The sequence below is a fragment of the Ictidomys tridecemlineatus genome, chromosome 8 (assembly GCF_052094955.1).
Source record: "Ictidomys tridecemlineatus isolate mIctTri1 chromosome 8, mIctTri1.hap1, whole genome shotgun sequence".
NCBI classification, from domain to species: domain Eukaryota; kingdom Metazoa; phylum Chordata; class Mammalia; order Rodentia; family Sciuridae; genus Ictidomys; species Ictidomys tridecemlineatus.
The window spans coordinates 109,337,198-109,354,312 of NC_135484.1; the positions used below are offsets into that span (position 1 = coordinate 109,337,198).

At 46.5% G+C, this 17,115-nt stretch overlaps 2 protein-coding genes and 1 pseudogene across 4 annotated transcripts in view; 1 reads left to right on the forward strand and 2 right to left on the reverse strand.

Annotated features, from left to right (window-relative positions):
• Positions 1 to 17,115, forward strand: part of Med20 (mediator complex subunit 20) — a 112,765-nt gene that overhangs the window by 88,225 nt on the left and 7,425 nt on the right. The window contains exons 1-2 of one of the 3 annotated variants that reach the window (XM_005318699.5): positions 8,823 to 8,978; positions 11,869 to 12,023. In XM_005318699.5, coding sequence (XP_005318756.1) covers positions 8,965 to 8,978; positions 11,869 to 12,023 — 169 coding nt within the window. In that variant the 5' untranslated portion in view covers positions 8,823 to 8,964. Of the gene's footprint in view, positions 1 to 8,822; positions 8,979 to 9,009; positions 9,195 to 11,868; positions 12,024 to 17,115 lie in introns of those variants that run through there. The other 2 variants (XM_040282647.2, XM_040282648.2) reach the window with 2 other exon arrangements.
• Bysl (bystin like) lies at positions 105 to 8,767 on the reverse strand. Its single transcript, XM_005318698.5, has 7 exons — positions 8,174 to 8,767; positions 5,166 to 5,328; positions 2,802 to 2,940; positions 2,323 to 2,456; positions 1,539 to 1,699; positions 1,292 to 1,394; positions 105 to 790 (listed from the first exon to the last, which is right to left on the reverse strand). The coding sequence occupies exons 1-7, from the start codon at positions 8,502 to 8,504 to the stop codon at positions 445 to 447; spliced, it is 1,377 nt and encodes a 458-aa protein (XP_005318755.2). The 5' UTR covers positions 8,505 to 8,767; the 3' UTR covers positions 105 to 444.
• Positions 12,522 to 17,029, reverse strand: LOC101962446 (CD276 antigen pseudogene; annotated as a pseudogene).

Sequence of the window (17,115 nt, forward strand, 5' to 3'; positions counted from 1 at the left end):
GGGGCTCCTGTGTAAACTGAAGACAAAAACTGGAAAAGTTACTCCCATTTCCAGCTACAGAGGGAAGTAGAAATTTCTCCATCAACCACATCACCATACAGAGGTTCAATAAATACTTGCCTTTGTTTTTAGCCACGTCTCAGTGACTTGACACAGAAGCTGGAGAGAAGGTATTATATCATGCCCCAGCTAGGGAGTGAGATGCTAGGGTGTGGAATCTCAAGGCAGGCCCAGAGGCGAGCAGGGATGGAGGCCTAGAATGGAAGAGGGAGTCAGCCAGACTCTGTCCCCCCTGCTTAGGACTGGGAACCACTGATGCCGCTGGGACCTATTAGTGTTCTGATCTAGGTCTTTAGCCATAAAAGTTCAGTGTTGTGCTTCATCACAAACAAGGGTCCTGGTGTCCTCCCATGCCATCTGGGCCATGACATGTATCCATTCTCTTCACTCCATGGTTACGGATACATCTTCCACATCTCTGGGAACTGCACTCTGAAGCTCTCGCCTGATTTCAGGGGACAGTTGTGGATGGGGCTGTAGCCGGAGCAGTTCCAAGAGGGCATCTTTCTGATCTGTGGCCAAGTCCGCCTTGTAGCGCTGGACCAGTGTCAGGAGGCACTGATGCCAGAGCACAGGCAGCTCACGCTTCTCTGTCCGGAACCTTAGGAAGTGGAAGACCAGGGCATCCAGCACCCGGTAGGGCAGCGCATACTTCTTATCCAGCAGTAGTCTCAGGAAGATGCTGTTGGCACCGCTGTATTCCATCTCAGCAATTTTCAGCATGGCCGCACTGGTGGGAAGGGCAGATGTGGTAGTGCAGTTAGTCATCAGGGAAATGCTGGGAAGGATCCTTCTCCTTTGTTGGCCCTTGACTATGGTTTTCCGCATGGGCCAGCACAGACCTCTTCCTCACCCGCTCAACTTTATGATACTCACTGGATTCCAGTTACTATCTAGATGTACCCACCCCACATCTCTGCCTCTGCTTTGGACCACAGCAGCTCCAGTGCCTAGGCAGAGTGTATCCAAACACCTGGCCATCTCCACCTTTGCTTCCTTTCTCCCCATTTTCTATTCATTCATCTAGTTACTGAGTTTATCAAGTGCCAGCCCGTAGGATTCTATTTTTGTGAAACCCCTATTCTAGTGAAGTAATGACACACCCACTGGCTTAAACAAGCCACAAACCCAGAGCTGTTCTCGGCTCCCTCCCTACTCCGCCTCATGCTGGCAACACCACTATGAGGATATCCACTGATCAGTCCCCCCACACCCCTGTCCCCAACACTACCTGGAGTGCAGCACAGGAATGGAGCACTTGGTGATGATGCTACCCACGATGATGGCTTCCCGGAGGGTGCAAGTGCCTGACTCACACAGTGGGATCAGGATCCCTGAGGAATGTCAGAGGACAGTCACTTTTAGTCCAGGAGGTACAGCAGGAAACACCCCCAACTGTCCCAGGGACCATCAATGGCATGGTCTTACAGACAGCCTTCAAGTCAGCCCTGCCTGTCTCCTGGCCTCTTGGCTCCCACCTTTGAACCAGGCTCCGGGCTTGAACAGGGCCTTCTTGAGTGCCATGTAGAGATGGAAGTTGAGTCGTTTGTATTCGGCGATGTCATCTCGTACCCGGGGGAGCAGGACAAGGTTGTAGAAGCGTTGAGCCATGCGTTCCTTCAGGTTAGAGGCAAAAATCCTAGTGGGGTAGGAGTTCCCAAGTCACAAGATAGCGTGGACCTGGCCCTTAAAATACCACTGTGGACAGTGCAGGCAAGAGATTGTACAGTAAGAAATGGAAACATCCTTTTAGAGAGGTATGTGTGGAAGCCTGTGAGAGGGAACAGGAGGAACAGCAGGATATACCCAAAATAGGGTACATGCTGGGTTTTCTTGTTTATAGTGCTGGGGACCAAATCCAGGGCCTTGCACCTGCTAGGCAAGTGCTCTGCCCCTACATCCCCAGTCTAGCGGCTGGGACTGCTAGAGTTCTTCCACATGGCTATCCACGTTCCCCTCCCCCTCATGGCTCTTCTCTAATGTGTTGTCCTAAGAGACCTGAGCAGCCTGCAGAACCACAGACTTATGAGTCTACTTTGACACACCACGGTATATCCCAATAGTTATCATCTTCTCCCCTAAAAACTCATTATAGGGAGGTGCCAACTGAGTTGTGGCCCTAAAAATGAAAGAGGAAAAGCTAGGACAAAGGTGCTATGAGGAAGCGTGAGAGGGAGCTACGGGACAAAGGCAGGTGAGCCCGTCAGTCCCACCCCAGCCCTCACCTCTGCAAGAAAGCCACCCTAACCCCAGCCATGCTACCTGGTAGCTTGGTACATGGCAGCTGCAGTCCAGGCCTCAGGCTCTGTGACGTAGAGGATCTGCTCCCAGTTGGAGAGGGCAGGGATGATCTTAAAAGCCTTGGGCAGTTTCCCACTGCGGTACTTGGATAAGACCTAGGGACAAGGGAGGACAAATCATCATCGCCAATACTGATACCCCACGTGCCAGGTTCTCATTCAGGGGCTTTTTACATGTTAACTAATTTTGTCCTCACAACAACCTGTAAGGAGGTGCTATCACTATACTCGCTCTTCAAATGGCTGGGGTTCAATAACTACTTGGCTGGTCACCTTTTAGAGGCCGCAGAGAGGCAAAGCAGGAACACGAACCCACAAACTCTGGCTTGAGCCTATTCGTGATGACCGTGCCTTATTTGATGAGGTGTGGGCATCAGTGCCTGAGGCAGGAGCCCACTGCCCCTGGAAGGGAATCACCATGGCTGCCCTTTCAGCTCTTACCTCACGGACCCCTTTGTAGACATCCAGGACCCGGGGGTCCAGCTGGGGCAGAGGGAAGCCTGACACCTCTGACATGACTGTCTCGACCTCAGTCTGCTTCTCAGTTAGCTTCTCCATAATGATGTCAGCCAGGGTGCGCCTAAGAGGGGAGTGTCGAGGGGAATAGAGGAGAGAGCTGTGGCCACTGACCAGGAAGCTCCAGACTCCCCTGTGCCCAATCTCCTACCATAGACACTGTACAGAGTGAAGGACCTGAAAGTCATTTCATTTAGGATAAAGCTGGCAGTCCTGTGGAGGGGCAGCACCTGGACTCTGAAGTCAGTGTGCTCAGGTTTAAATCCCGGCTCTCCCACTCCCAGTAGGATCTTCGGCAATTGATTTTACCTTTCTGCCCCAGTCTCCTCAACAGTTAAACAGGGGTAATAAAGTACTGTCTCATGTGGTTAAAGTAAGGGTTAAATAAGTGAGTGCATGAGTGTTACTGGGAACTCTCTGTACACAGCAAGTGTGTGATAAGTAATAAAGTATTAAGTGCTGCTGATCTCAACACTCCCCCAAATGCTGGCACAAAAAAAGGGTGCTGCAGTTACAAACTCCTGGTCTGAACTCCCCACAATGCCAGGTACAGTTGCCTCACACATGCTAGGTGAGTGCTCTACCGCTGAGCCACAGCTCCAACCCCAGATACATCTTAATTACCTGCCAATATTCCACATGGCTGTGATCACTATAGACAGACCACAGCACATACTTTTCCTATTTAAATTTACTAAAATTTGGAAATATTTCACAGACTGATTATATTCTTCTCAGTCTCCTTAAACAGAGGATAACAAACATAACCCTGTCTTAAGGATTCGAGTGATCGTCACCCTGGGCTATGGTATGACATCGTGTCTTCTGAGGCTGCTTATACGTATATAAAAACGCTCCGGGGCTGGGGGGCTGTAGCTAAAGTGGCAGTGCACTGGCCTAGCATGCACAAGGCCTGGAGTTTCATCCCTGGCTCTGTAAGAAGATACATAGATGAATAAAACTGCTCTTATCCCCTGAGAGCCTGCTCAGTGCTTGGCAGCACTGACTTTATGACTACATTGTGTCTGGGAGATGCTTTTATTCCCCTTATGCAGACTGGGGAACTGAGACTCAGAGTGGTTAATAAGTCCCCTGAGGCTGCACTGCTGTCAAGTGGGGAAGACTCAAACTCAGTCTTTCAGGTTCTAGTTCTACAGTTCAGGTGCTTTACAGTATATTGTGCCCAAGACCAAACAATATCTGCCTGCCGAGTTCACACAGCTCTAGACCTGCTTTCTGAAGATGTCAATTGTCACTTCTCAAGACTGCTGAGACTCCCTTTTTCTAGTAGCCTATTTACTGCAAGCTGTAAAACAGTTCTGCTAAATTTCTCATAAGTAGGAGTTATGAGGTGCCAAGTGACAACCTGAAAGACTCTTTGGGGGGACAGGCACAGAGGCCAAGTATGACACTTTGTGCCATACTCTCAGGCATCCATCTGGGAGAGGGGCTTACATCTTCAATCTGTGCTTTCAAGCTGCCACAAAACTTACCATTTAGCCTCCCTGTCTTTTCAGAGTATCATTAGCAATCAGAGATGCACTGAGCTGAACCATCTTGAAGAACCATCACATTCATGTCACAGGGAGAGAATGAATTGATTGAGGGTCCATAGACTCCCCTCCCCAGGGCCAAATGCACAAGCTCAGGAATTTGCCTATTGACAATTTACAGGCCCGTATATTTTAGAGCTGGCATATGTTATAGATGGAGATAAATTAGTGGTTCTAAGTGGAGTCTGGATTTTGGCCCCCAAGAGGCATGTGGCAATGTCTGGAGTCATTTTTTGTTATTTTGACCAGAGGGAATGTCACTACTGGTATCTAAGGGTATATGTCAGAGACAAATTTCTGCTAAACACCCTTGTGTTCCAGTTTCCCAAAAAAGAGTTATCCAGCCCCAAATGCCAATAAACCTGGTGTTGAAAGCCCCAGATTAAATCAGCTTAAGGTATGAAAGAGATCTGTCTAAGGAAATCGAGTTTACCACTAAAAAAACTGAGCATACCAAAGCATTGTATGCATCTCCCCAGACATAAAAAGGACTTGTAGCTGCTTTCCTGGGTATTCCAGGTAGTTCTATAACAACGAAGAGAGACACTTTGAGTCTGAGGCATTCTCTCTCAGAACAGTCCCTGGAGAATGGGCTAGTTTGATCAAGGTGGTCCTCCACAATTAGCAATGCCCAGGCTCCCTCAAAAGGCAGGGAATCAAAAGTTTGCCAAGGCACTTCCTTCACTGTGGGAACTTTCTATCAGGATGTACTATCTGAACAAGTCCTCACCCCTACCTGGCAGGAGGGTTCTTATTCATGAACATTTCAATGGCACGTTCATCCTCAGGGTCCACAACCACCTCTGCATGGTGGTCTACCCCTGTCATTTTGGCTGCCTTCTCCAGGGTGGGCCACTCCTCATCCTCATCATCTGATCCATCCTGGGGCACTCCTGGCCCTAGAAGAGGGAGATGAAATCAATGAGCATGGCAAGGAGTGGGTGAGGGACTCAGAATCAATGTAATATTAGCCATGTAGTACCGGCCTCATGTGCTTGTGATTTAGATGTGTGCAAGGAAACAGATGAGGCACACACTATCTTCCTGTCCCCGGGGGCTCGTGATGTTGCTTAAGAAACAAAATGTAATATATGAAACAAAGAGAAAGCAATGTCAATAAATTATTATCAATAAATCATCCTAGGTTTTGAAGCAAGACCTGTTTTCTACACCACACATGTCGCCTCACAAATCATGACAACCTCAAGATGCAGGTGCTATTATACCATTTCAAATGAGCATACTTAATCACAGAATAGCTAGGTGATGTGCCCATGGCAGGCAGGCAGAGTTTTCACTGCATTCTTCGCCACTATGCTGCACACACACAGAGTAGGGCTGGATTACTCATCAAATCATACTGGTATAGAGACAATATATACCAGACAATATATAGGCACTTAGAAGCACCTGGGTCATGAGGGCACTAATCTCATCAGTGGAGCTATTAGGGGGCAGGGCCCAGTTGCCTTGTCCCTGGCCCCTTCTCTCTCAAATCTCTGCTTCTGGTTGCCATGAGGTGAGCAGCTTTCCCTCTGCCATGATGTTCTGCTTCACTACAGGCCCAGAATAATAGAGCCAGCTGACCTCAGAGAGAAACCTCTGAAACATGAGCCAAAGGAAATCTTTCCTCTTTCACGTTGTTTTTCTCAGGTATTTTGCCACAGCAATGGAAAGGTGATTAACAAAGGGAACAACAGAGTGTGTTCCACACCCAGGTAAAAACTCTGGAAAAAGCACTTAGTTATTAGAATGTCTGTTGGGCCATAGCAAGAAATAGGGCTAGATGGCAAAGGCAAGCTAGCCTGGAGAGCCCTGGTGGCCAGGTGGTAGAGTTCAGATTCCAACTGAGCAACCATCTGAATAACTAATTTTTTGAAAGGGTACAGCTGGCTGAGTAGCTAGAGCAGATTCTATCAATCCAAGTGAGGTAAAATGCTACACGTAAACAGAACATTTAGAAGAGAGATGGGCTGGGGGTGTAGTTCAATAGAACATGTGCTCAGCATGTGTGAGGTTCTGGGTTCAATGTCCAGCACTGGGGAGAAAACAAACAAGGACGATAGAGATAATGTGTGACAAAAGCTAAATTGGAGAGGGGATTATGACAGACATTGTGTCTACTTGCTAACAACTCCAAAATCTGTACTATAGGTAGATATACGAATGCTTAGCTCCAGTGAACAATGAAGCCTATGCAGGTGACACACACAGGTAGGACCAATGGGAAAGCAGAAGAGGCAAGACTGGCACTGGAAGCAGGCCACATAGGACATTGAAGACCTCTAACTGCTGAGTGGACTGTAGAGATTACAGAACACTAATTAGGACACTGTTGCAATATTCCAGGTGTGAGATTGTGGTAGTTAGAACAGGATGGTGGTGAAAAGTGGTCAGATTCTGGATGGATATTGAAGATACAGCCATCAGAATTTCCTGACAGATCAGATAGAGAGTGAGAAAGAAAGAAGTCCAAGGTTTCTGCCTTGAGCAAATGAAAAGCTATCATGCTAACAGACACAAGGAAGACAGTAGGAGGAGCAGGTTTGGGGACAAGCTGAGGTTCTGTTTAGGTATGTTGAATTTGAAATAAATATTAGGAGACTTCAAATTAGAGATGCCAAGTAGGCAGCTGAATCTAGAATCTGGGTTTCATGGACAAGAGCAGGCATGGAATATAAGGTTGGGAAGAGTCATTAAACAGATAGTATTTAAATCATGAAGCTTCATGATCTCAACAGAAAAAATGTATTTGAAGAGAAAGACTAATGACTGAATTTTGTGGCACTTCATAACAAGTTGGAGACAAGAGTCAGTAAAAAATACTTAAGTCAGGTGGTAGTTAAACAAGTGTTTGATGTTTTAGAAACCAAGTACAGGGTCTGGGGATGTGGCTCAAGCGGTAGCACGCTTGCCTGGCATGCGTGCGGCCCGGGTTCGATCCTCAGCACCACATACCAACAAAGATGTTGTGTCCGCCGAGAACTAAAAAATAAATATTAAAAATAAAAAAAAAAAAAAAGAAACCAAGTACAGAAACTGTAGTCAAGAGGCAATATTTGATTGGGCCAAACACTGATTTTAGGACAAATAAGTAAGATTGGGAGGTTTAAGCAACAGGGAGATCAACACTCCTTCCATAATGAAAAAATATCAAAACATCTTTCAGTGCATCTCTGCCCCTCGCTGGCCTCTAAACAGTATTCCCCCCCACTTGATGAGAATATGCCCCATAGCTTTTTAGTTTTCAGCTTGAAGATCATACAATCTAGAAAGCCTGATCTCTTAAGACGAATGCTACTTTTACCAGGGACAGCATACTTTACTATGGAATACATTTTTCTGATTGTTTCTCCTGAGTTCTCTTCAGGTCCTAAAGTCAGATACATGTCTACTTTTATTTCTGTATCCAAACCATCCAAACTGCAAGCATAGTGTGAAGCACTATGGAGGCATCTTAATAAACACTTGCAAAATCAATGGCTAGATGCTAGGAGAACTTAGTGGAGTGAGTGATCACTTCCTGTTGGCCTAACTTCGGTGTTCTTGGAAGGGTGTGTCTGAAACCCAGAGTGGTCGTGGAGTGCTCTAGCCAGGACTAGGTCTTTCGTTCCAGCATCGTTACAGCAGTGTAATGTGAACCCCCTTTTAATTCCAACCTATTCCCCTTTTGGACTACTTTTAACCCGCCACCTAACCCCATCCAGCTACTCTCTTGTTCTAAGCCCACCCACTGACACTCACCCAGCCGCGTGGCGCGCTCCGGCGGCTTTGCGGGCCTATTCCCAGTCCCATGCTCGGCCTCGAGCTCCTCCTGTTGCTGCCGCGCTTGCTGCAAAATCCGTCGGCTCAGCCGGGGCCCCACGTACTCTTCCTCCTCTTCGGTTCCGCGACCCCGCCGCTTTTCTCGGGCCCCTGCCCGCACGGAGTCCTCAGCGAGAATCTGGTCTGCCAGCGGCGCATGCTTTTCCTTACTTCCAACCCCACGGGTGGCCTTGAATTTAGGCATTTTCTTTGAAAAAGTTCCCGAGAGAGTTCTCACGTGGAGATGGCAAAAAAAGCTCCGAGTGCGCATGTGCGGTGAACTCCCAGTGCCCTAAAGACCAGGCAGAGATCACAGCGCCCTCGAGTGTTCGGAGGCCAGAAGTGCCACCAGCGCCACACCTACATTCAAACAGCCCCCGGGTCCTGGAGCGGGACACCCTGGATCCACAGATAAACTTATTGTCTTTAATTTGAGTTTAACTAAGTGGTAGCGGCCTAAGCCACACTTTCCAAGCTTCAGGGATCTAAGGCCTGGAAGTCCTGCCAAAGGGGAATTTCCGGTGCTGCAAGCGTGGGGGCGGGAGCCGGGCGAATGACGTCACTGGAAACGTCATCGAGGGAGTGCTCAGACACCTCCCCTTGCCTGTGGACGCGTCGCCTCGGCGCCGGGTTTTTACGTATTTCCGGAGCCCCTTCCGTGACCGTTCTTGTGGACTGCAGCAGAGCTCTCCGCTATACTGTTTGATCGTGGCACCTCCTGGCCCGCCGCCATGGGAGTGACTTGGTAGGACTACCAGGGCTTTTGTGGGGCGAGGCTAGGGGTCCTGAAGAGCCTGGAGTAACCGGGGAGAAGGATCTGGACCATGGTCCGCCGATTCCTGGGAGCTGCGCAAGCTGCCCTCGAGTGGTGTGAATAAAGAGGACACTGAAAGGGCCGCGGGTTCTCCGGCCTTATTTCTTCAGTGATGCTCCCTTCATCCTGGCAGGTGGCAGGGCAGAGGTTATGTACCTTCTCTCCTTTTTCTTGGTACCTGTTTCTACACATTAGGCCTTAGTACTGTCAGGAGTGGGCTTTCAGGGTTGGAAATAGGATTTCCGGACTAGGACTCAACTGCAGACAACGCTTGGAGGGGGACAGCATTTTTTATTTTTTGCACCACCGTAGAATCAGCAAATATAGTTAGATCAGTCGATTTTTGACTTGGCCATTTTAAGATCTTGGGTCTAGAGAGAAAAAAGAAGCCATTGGCAATTAGGAGATCGGGATTCCAGGCATTTCACCTATTCAGGACCTGTTTCCTACAGTATTAATTACATGGTTGATCTAGATTCGTGGGACTCTTTGTCTCTAACATGTTATCTCAGATGGAAAAGGCTATGTGGCAGGAAAGGTATGGGTTCAATGCTCTTATGGGCGTTAGTCCCAAGTGCAAGGTCTCAGAGGACTTCTCCTTCTCCCCCACCCCCGCTTTTATTTATTTTTTAAAATCTTGTTAGGCTGAATATCTTTCCAGTTAGCCCTGGAAGCCAGGATATCTGAAGTCAGGGCTTTAGACTTTTTTTTTGAAAGTGTGCCTGTGGGAAATGCTTTTCTTTATGGTGGCCCAGGCTCTAATAGATTTCTCAGTGATTGCCTCAGATTTTTTTTTTTTTTCTCCTCACAGTTGACATCACAATCCTCCTCCCTGTCCTCTCATGTAAGGAAGTGTGTGAGGGGTGGAAATGGGAAGGCCACAGTGCAGAGGCTTGGAACCTCAGGGAAAGGGCTCTCTTTCTGTTAGCTCTACCTTTCAAACTTTTTGGAGTCTCAGAATTTCTGTTCCTTGCATCAACAATTTAAGGATCCTTTTATATTTCAAAATAAGTCAGGTCATCAGCATTGCTTCTCAGTACTATTTCTGACACAGTAGTGACAATTTTTAGTAACAGTTGGACTCTACCTTAATAGATTCATTGAGTTGATAATAAGGTAATGTAGTCTCCCAGAATTCAATCATGTGTGACTTTATAATTGTTATATAGCTAAGTACTACTTCTGCTATCATTTATTTATGTATGTTTTTATGGGCATTGAAGTCTACCACTGAGCTATATATCCCCAACCGTTTTAAACATTTGAGGCATGGGGGCTGGGGTTGTGGAAAAGTGGTAGAGTGCTTGTCTAGCATGTGCAAGGCACTGGGTTTGATCCTAAGCACAACATAAAAATAAATAAAATAAAGGTACTGTGTCGAAATACAACATATGTATGTTTGTGTCTATATATATATAGATACAAACATACACACACACACATATATATATACACATCCACATTTAAAAACATTTGAGGGAGGGTCTTGCTGAATTTCCCAGGTTGGCCTCAAACTGTAATCCTCCTGCTTTGGCCTCTTGCTGGGATTATAGGTATGCATCAGTACATCCAGCTTTGTACTATTATTTACTAATATTAAAAGAAATTGGACTCTTTTCCTTAAAAATATTTTAACAGGCAACCACATCCCTAGACAGGCAGTCTAGTCTAGTGACTGAGAACATGGACATGGAGCCAGGATGCTTGGCTTTTGAAACAGGGTCTTGCTAAATTACTGAGGCTGGCCTCAAACTTGGGATTCTCCTGTCAGGCATGCACCACAGTGCCTGGCTAGGTTTCCTGGCTTTGAATCTTGGCTACATCTGCATTAACTGAGTGACTTTATACAAGTTATTAATTTCTTTGTACTTTAGTTTTCTCATTTATAATAAATTGATAAATGACAGCATCTTTCTCAGGTGCAGTGGTACACACCTGGTAATCCCAACAACTGAAGATACTGAAGTAGGAGGATCACAAGTCTGAGTCTAGCCTTGGCAGTTTAGCAAGATTATGTCTCAAAATAGAAAAACATTGAGAAAGGATTGGGGATATTGCTTAGTGGTAAATTCCTCAGTAAACCCCCCCCCCCCAAAAAAGGCAGTACCTTTCATAGGGCTGTTGGGAGGATTCAAAGAGTTAAGTCATTGAAAGCCTTTGGACACTGCTTGGAACATAGTTGGTGCTGGGCAGATGTGACCTATCACTGAAAGCCACACCACGGGAGGAAATTTGGAAGTAACATTTTTTGGTCATTGTTTTGATTAAATTCTGTAAATACCATTGCTTCTCACTCCCCAAAATTATAAACCCAAGGCATGCTTTCTTTTTGTTCCCAGGACTGTCAGAGGGAACTTTCCATGATCCCAGCAGTGTTCTTTATCAGCACACTGTCTGCCAGCTGCTTGTGACTTGTGGCTGCAGGACTAGGCAGCTCCAATTCAGAGTTGGTAGAAGTATGCTCACCTAAAACTTCAATTTCTCTTTTGTATAGTTGGAATTGAAAGGGTTGTAAGGGATTTCCTTTCTCTCTGTGTGAATTAATGTTGTTGAATGCTCAGTTTGTGTGTAATTTAGAGTCTTCACATAAACATGGGCACACAAGCCATGCTTGGGAAATGCTGGTGTGAGTCCTGAGACCTGTGCTCTATTCTCAGATGAGTTATGAGGGACTCTGTGCCTCTGTTTCCTCATCTCTAAGGTGTGGTCAACATAGGTTTTCTTTAAGGTAACTCTTATTCCTGCTCAGCTGTCCTTTGGTGGGAGAATGGCTCAGCCAGTGCATCTTTGGATGCTGATGACTTGTTACTCTTCTTTCCAGTGTGTCCCAGATGCCTGTGGCTGAGGGCAAGAGTGTGCAGCAGACAGTGGAGCTTCTCACCCGAAAATTGGAGACGCTTGGGGCAGAGAAGCAAGGAACATTTTGTGTGGACTGTGAGACTTACCACACTGCTGCCTCTACCCTTGGCAGCCAAGGTTAGTGAGATGGAAGTGCCTGGTGGGTGGAAACTGGCTTCTTCTATTTTAAGTCATGGGGTTTGTAATAAGGCTTCCAGCATGTTAGGCAAGTATTCTACACTGAACTATATCCCTAACCCTTTTTAAAATTTAATTTTATTGGGGCCGGGCTGTCACTCAGTGGCAGAGCATTTGCCTAACATGTGTGAGGCACTTTGTTTGATCCTAGCACCACATAAAAATAAACAAATAAAATATAGGCATTCTATCCATCTATGACTACAAAATTTTTTAAAAATTTAATATTATTTATTTATTTTATAGTACTGAGGATTGAACTCAGGCACATTCTACCACTGAGTTAATATTCCTAGCCCTTTTTTTAAAAACATTTTTTAAGTATTTTATTTTATTTTTTTTAGTTGTAGATGGACACAATACCTTTCATTGATTGATTGATTGATTGATTGGCTTTTGACCAAGGCATTTATTTTTCCCAAATAAATGCCTTGGTCATTTTCCCAAATAAACACCCCAGTTTACAGAGTCCCACATTTAAATTAGAAATCCTCGTGTCTTCCATTCCCAAGGTAAGGAGAAATGGTATCAGGAGGACCAGAACATGTGAAGCTCTACTCTACTGCAGGCCAGGGGCTGGCCAGAGACTAGCCAAGAGGTGTCTGCACTGGCTTCAGAATAGCACTATGATGAGGAAACAGTCCCTTCTATCCCTGGGCTCCAGTCAGTGAGAAGAGGTCCCCCACTTTGCCTGTGAGGCTGCTACCCAAGGTCCAGAGGCCTCAGCCTCTTGCCTGCAGTTTGCACCTGGGAAAACCCCCCCAAAACCACCAGCTTCTCCAGTGTGGCAAGGGGAGCGTCTCTCTCTGTCTCTCTAGGGTTCTGCCCCCACCCCAGGCTCTGGGCGAGGGACACAGATGGGATGGGGGTGAGGTATCTCAGAAGCTGTGGGCACAGAGGACGCAGCAAGGAGCAGAGCAGGAGTAGCAGGCCACAGCACAGTGAATGTTTGTTTCCCAGCAGGAGGAAGACATACTGCAGGAGGGACTCAGCCTCCCACGCAGGGCCCTCAGCATCCAACACAGTGCTGACCCCTATCCTGTAAATTAATGAACATTAATTTACAGGATAAATAAAAGGAACAAAACCTCCAAAGGTGGGAAAAGCAGAGGAATAAAAGCTGAGCCCCAGGGAGCCCTCTATAGACCCCCAGAGAACCAGTGTGACCAATGCCAGCTTCCTATGGGGTGGCTGGCAGAGGAGAGGGCACAGCCCAGGGCGGCACAGGGAAGACCAGGTGGGTGGGAGAATGACACGTGGTCCAGCATGTGCTGCTGCAGGCCTCTGCACATCTGTGTGTGTGGCCAAGAGCATGCCCAGTCTCAGTGGGGGCAGGAAAAGGCCAAGGCCAGTGCCAGAGCAAAGGAGGCAGGAAAGAGTCCTTTGGAGAAAAATGGCAGCCAGATGGCCCATGTGGCTTTGGAGGGATAAGGACGTGGGGTGGTCTGCATATTGTGTCCATTAGAAAAAGCAGCAGGAAGATTTGGTGTTGTGTTGCTTGAGTTCTAAGGCAGCACGATGACTTGGGAACCGTGTCCATGAGAGAAATAAGGCTGCAGGGTAGTCTGTGTACCGCATTCTTTGAGGAACAGGCAAACCTGTTAGAGCAGGACTCATCTGTTGGGGGAAGGCTCACATGGAGGCCCCAATGCAGCCAGAGGGTGGGAGCCCCCAGGCAGGGGCAGCAGCTCCTGGTCAGGCTATTTGTTGTCCATCATCATCTTTGCTCTCAGAGTGTTTTGGAGGTCGTTGGGCTGTCTTGGATTCTTCCCCATCTCCATCCTGGTCCTCAGCTCCTGCATTCTCCTCTTCACAGCTCTGTTTGATCTTTCTCCAGCACACGAAGGCCAGGGCCACCAGCAGTGCAATGAGACAGAGAGCCCCACAGTCACCCACAGGGCCTCAGGGGGGAATGTCATGGGCTATCCTGTGATGGTGACAGAGCCACGTGCGTCCTGCTGCAGCACAGGGTTGGGCACCAGCCAACTGTAGGTGCTATCAGTGCCCAGCACCACCTTCAGCACACTGCGCCCGTTGAACAAGCCTTTCTTGTTGGCCATCTGCGACGTGGTCACGTTGCCAGTCAAGGATGCACCCTGCCCATCCTGTGGAACACCTCAGCCTCAGGGTAGCCCTGGTGACTGTCCCCAGGTCCTTGCTGGGCTCCATGGTCACGCTGGGTTTTGAATAGGGGGCTGCCACCTGCAGGCTGATAGCAGCACTGCCAAAGTCCCGAATGCTCAAGAAGCAAGTGAAGCTGCTTTCATCAGCCACATGTACACCTTGCAGCCTCAGGAATGTGTTGCCCTGTGCCAGCAGGTCTGGGAAGAGCATGGTGCGGTTGGCATAGGCTCTGCCCTGGTCCCGGCCCTCAGCAAAGCTATGCACCAGCTGTTTGGTGTCCGTCAGCTGCCAGATGAGGTTGAGCTGTACCAGGCTGAAGCCAGGCTCAGGTGAGAAGGAGCAGTGCAGGGTGGCATCAGTGCCCACCCAGGGCTACCACCGGGTCTTCAGGGTTCTGGACCTCCACAGCTCCTGTGAGGCAAAAGCACAGTACCTCCAGGGCTGTGCCCACACGTGCACCATGCCAGGGCTGACCAGTCTGTGCAGCATCTTCCCGTGATGCTGGTGGAGCGCAGCCGAGTTGCCGCAGTGGCTGCGAGGCCTGGCCCTAATCTCCTTTATTTATTTTTATGTGGTGCTGAGGATTAAACCAGCACCTCACATGTGCTAGGCTAGTGTTCCACTGCTGAACTCAATCCCAGCCCCTCCAGCCCTTTATATTTCTTATTTAGAGACAGGGTCTCTCCAAGTTGCCAAGTCTGGCCTAGAATTTGCTATCTCCTGCTTCAACTCTCCCTGAATTTCTATGATTACCAGCATGCCTCACCATGCTGGGCTCTAAGGGTGATATTCCTTTTTTTTATATATATATATATATTCATTTCTAGATGGACACAATGCCTTTATTTTATTTATTTTTATGGATTGCTGAGGATTGAACCCATTGCCTCACATATGCTATGCAAATGCTCTACCACTGAGCCACAACCTCAGGCCCCCAGGGTGGTATTCTTGAACATGTGGGAGAATGTGTTTCTGAATTCATTAATTCTTTGTTTTTTTGTGGTGCTGGGGATTGATTCCAGGGCCTTGTGCATGCAAGGCAAGCACTCTACCAACTGAGCTATATTCCCAGCCCTAAATTCATTAATTCTTGATCCTTTATCTCTTAGACTGGGACTGTTTTGATTTTTCTGTAGACTGAACTTTTTTAAAGCTTGGTGAAGTAAAATTAACATACACACAATTGAACACATTTAATGTGTATATCTTAATGAATATGGACACATACATACACCTGCACCAGAACCAACATATTAAATATATCTATCGCTTCCAAAAATTTCCATGTGACCTTTTTTTTTTTGTGTGTGTGTGTATGTTTTATCTGAACTCTTAATACAGTGCTTCTCAGAGGATTGGTTGTTAAGGAACCACATCAAGTAACAAATAATTTTCTTATACATTTCTTGTTAAATAAAGGTGCACATGCTTATTAGTTGACTGGTATTTCGGACCTCATAATCTACATTTTTTTTTTCATCAGAAATTTATTAGTTGCTCAAAACATTACATTGATGTTTTTTTTTTTTATCAGAAATTTATTAGTTGCTCAAAACATTACATTGATCTTGCATAATCTACATTTTAACAAGCTTCTCATTTGGAAGATTGGATGGATCTTGGATCATCTGATCCTTATGCAATCAGAAGTCTGAGAGACTTTGTTTTAGACTCAGAAGTCTTTGTATATTATTTATTTAGAGCTTTAGAGTTTGTACAGCCTTCTGTGTAATCAGTGACCTTGACTACCTCTATACCATAACCTTGACCAGTGAATCAATTTTTGTATTTTTAGTGTATAAGGTGGTGAGATGGGGTGTGGATGGTGTGGTGATGGTAGGGAAGGAACATGATCTTTGAATATGAGTTAACCTTGACCCCGGACAGTTTCATCATACAGAGGTTATGATCATGGAGCCACAAGTCACAATTCTTAAGTCTTGGCTCAAACTAGGTAAGTTCCACAATCTATGTGGAACTTTTTGTAGGACCCTTCTACTTACCTTTGGTCAGTGAAAGGCACTGGGGAAGACCAGAGAATGGGAGAAAGGGAAAATACAACATTCTCTATGCTTGGGCATTGTCTTTAACTTTGGTGGCATCTCCTCCTTGATTCTGGCTCCTGCTAGGCAGATCTCATTCCTGGCTCTGATAAAAGCACATTTCTTTCTCCTTCCAGCCCTAGGGGAAGTAGGGGGTCCTATTTCATCTGTGGGTAGCTTCATCCTCCTGTTTGGTTTTTCCAGTCTTCCATCTCCTTATTTGTTCCCTGTATAAGCTCCCTCTACTGATACTATCTGGCATGGACTGTGTTTTTAGATTTTCCTAAATCCAGTTCCTTCATGTAGAAAATGAACATAAGTAGTATAAGTAGTATGTTCCTGGTGTTGTGCTAATTAATTACATAAGTTATTACACGTTAGAACTGAGGTTCTCATGTAATATTTAATAAATGGTAGCTGAGAGCTGTACTTACTGAGTTGCATCTTTGATAAAATTATAGTGCTATCATTTGTTTTGCTTTCACCAGAAAGAACCAAAGAATCCAGGGATAATGACAATGAATGCATTTGGAAAAGAAAACATTTGTATATGGATAGAAGATGGCATATTACTTCTAGGGAAACTACCCTCTAGGGAAACTATCTCTTGATCAGACCCTTGCTTTTAATGTACAGTGTAGTTGGGGAGACAGAACACAGTGGTGGCAAGCAGTGGGGATAGAATGAAGAGCAATAAACTTGGAGTTCCAGTTCTGTTGCTTTTTGCCTCTGTACCTTGAGATCTGTGATTGTCACATTGGCCAGCATTAGCCTCATCTGGGGAGTTTGTTAACTTGCAGATTGGTGGGTCTCATCCCAGGATTTCTGATTAGAAGGCAAGGGTGACAAGAATCTGCATTTCT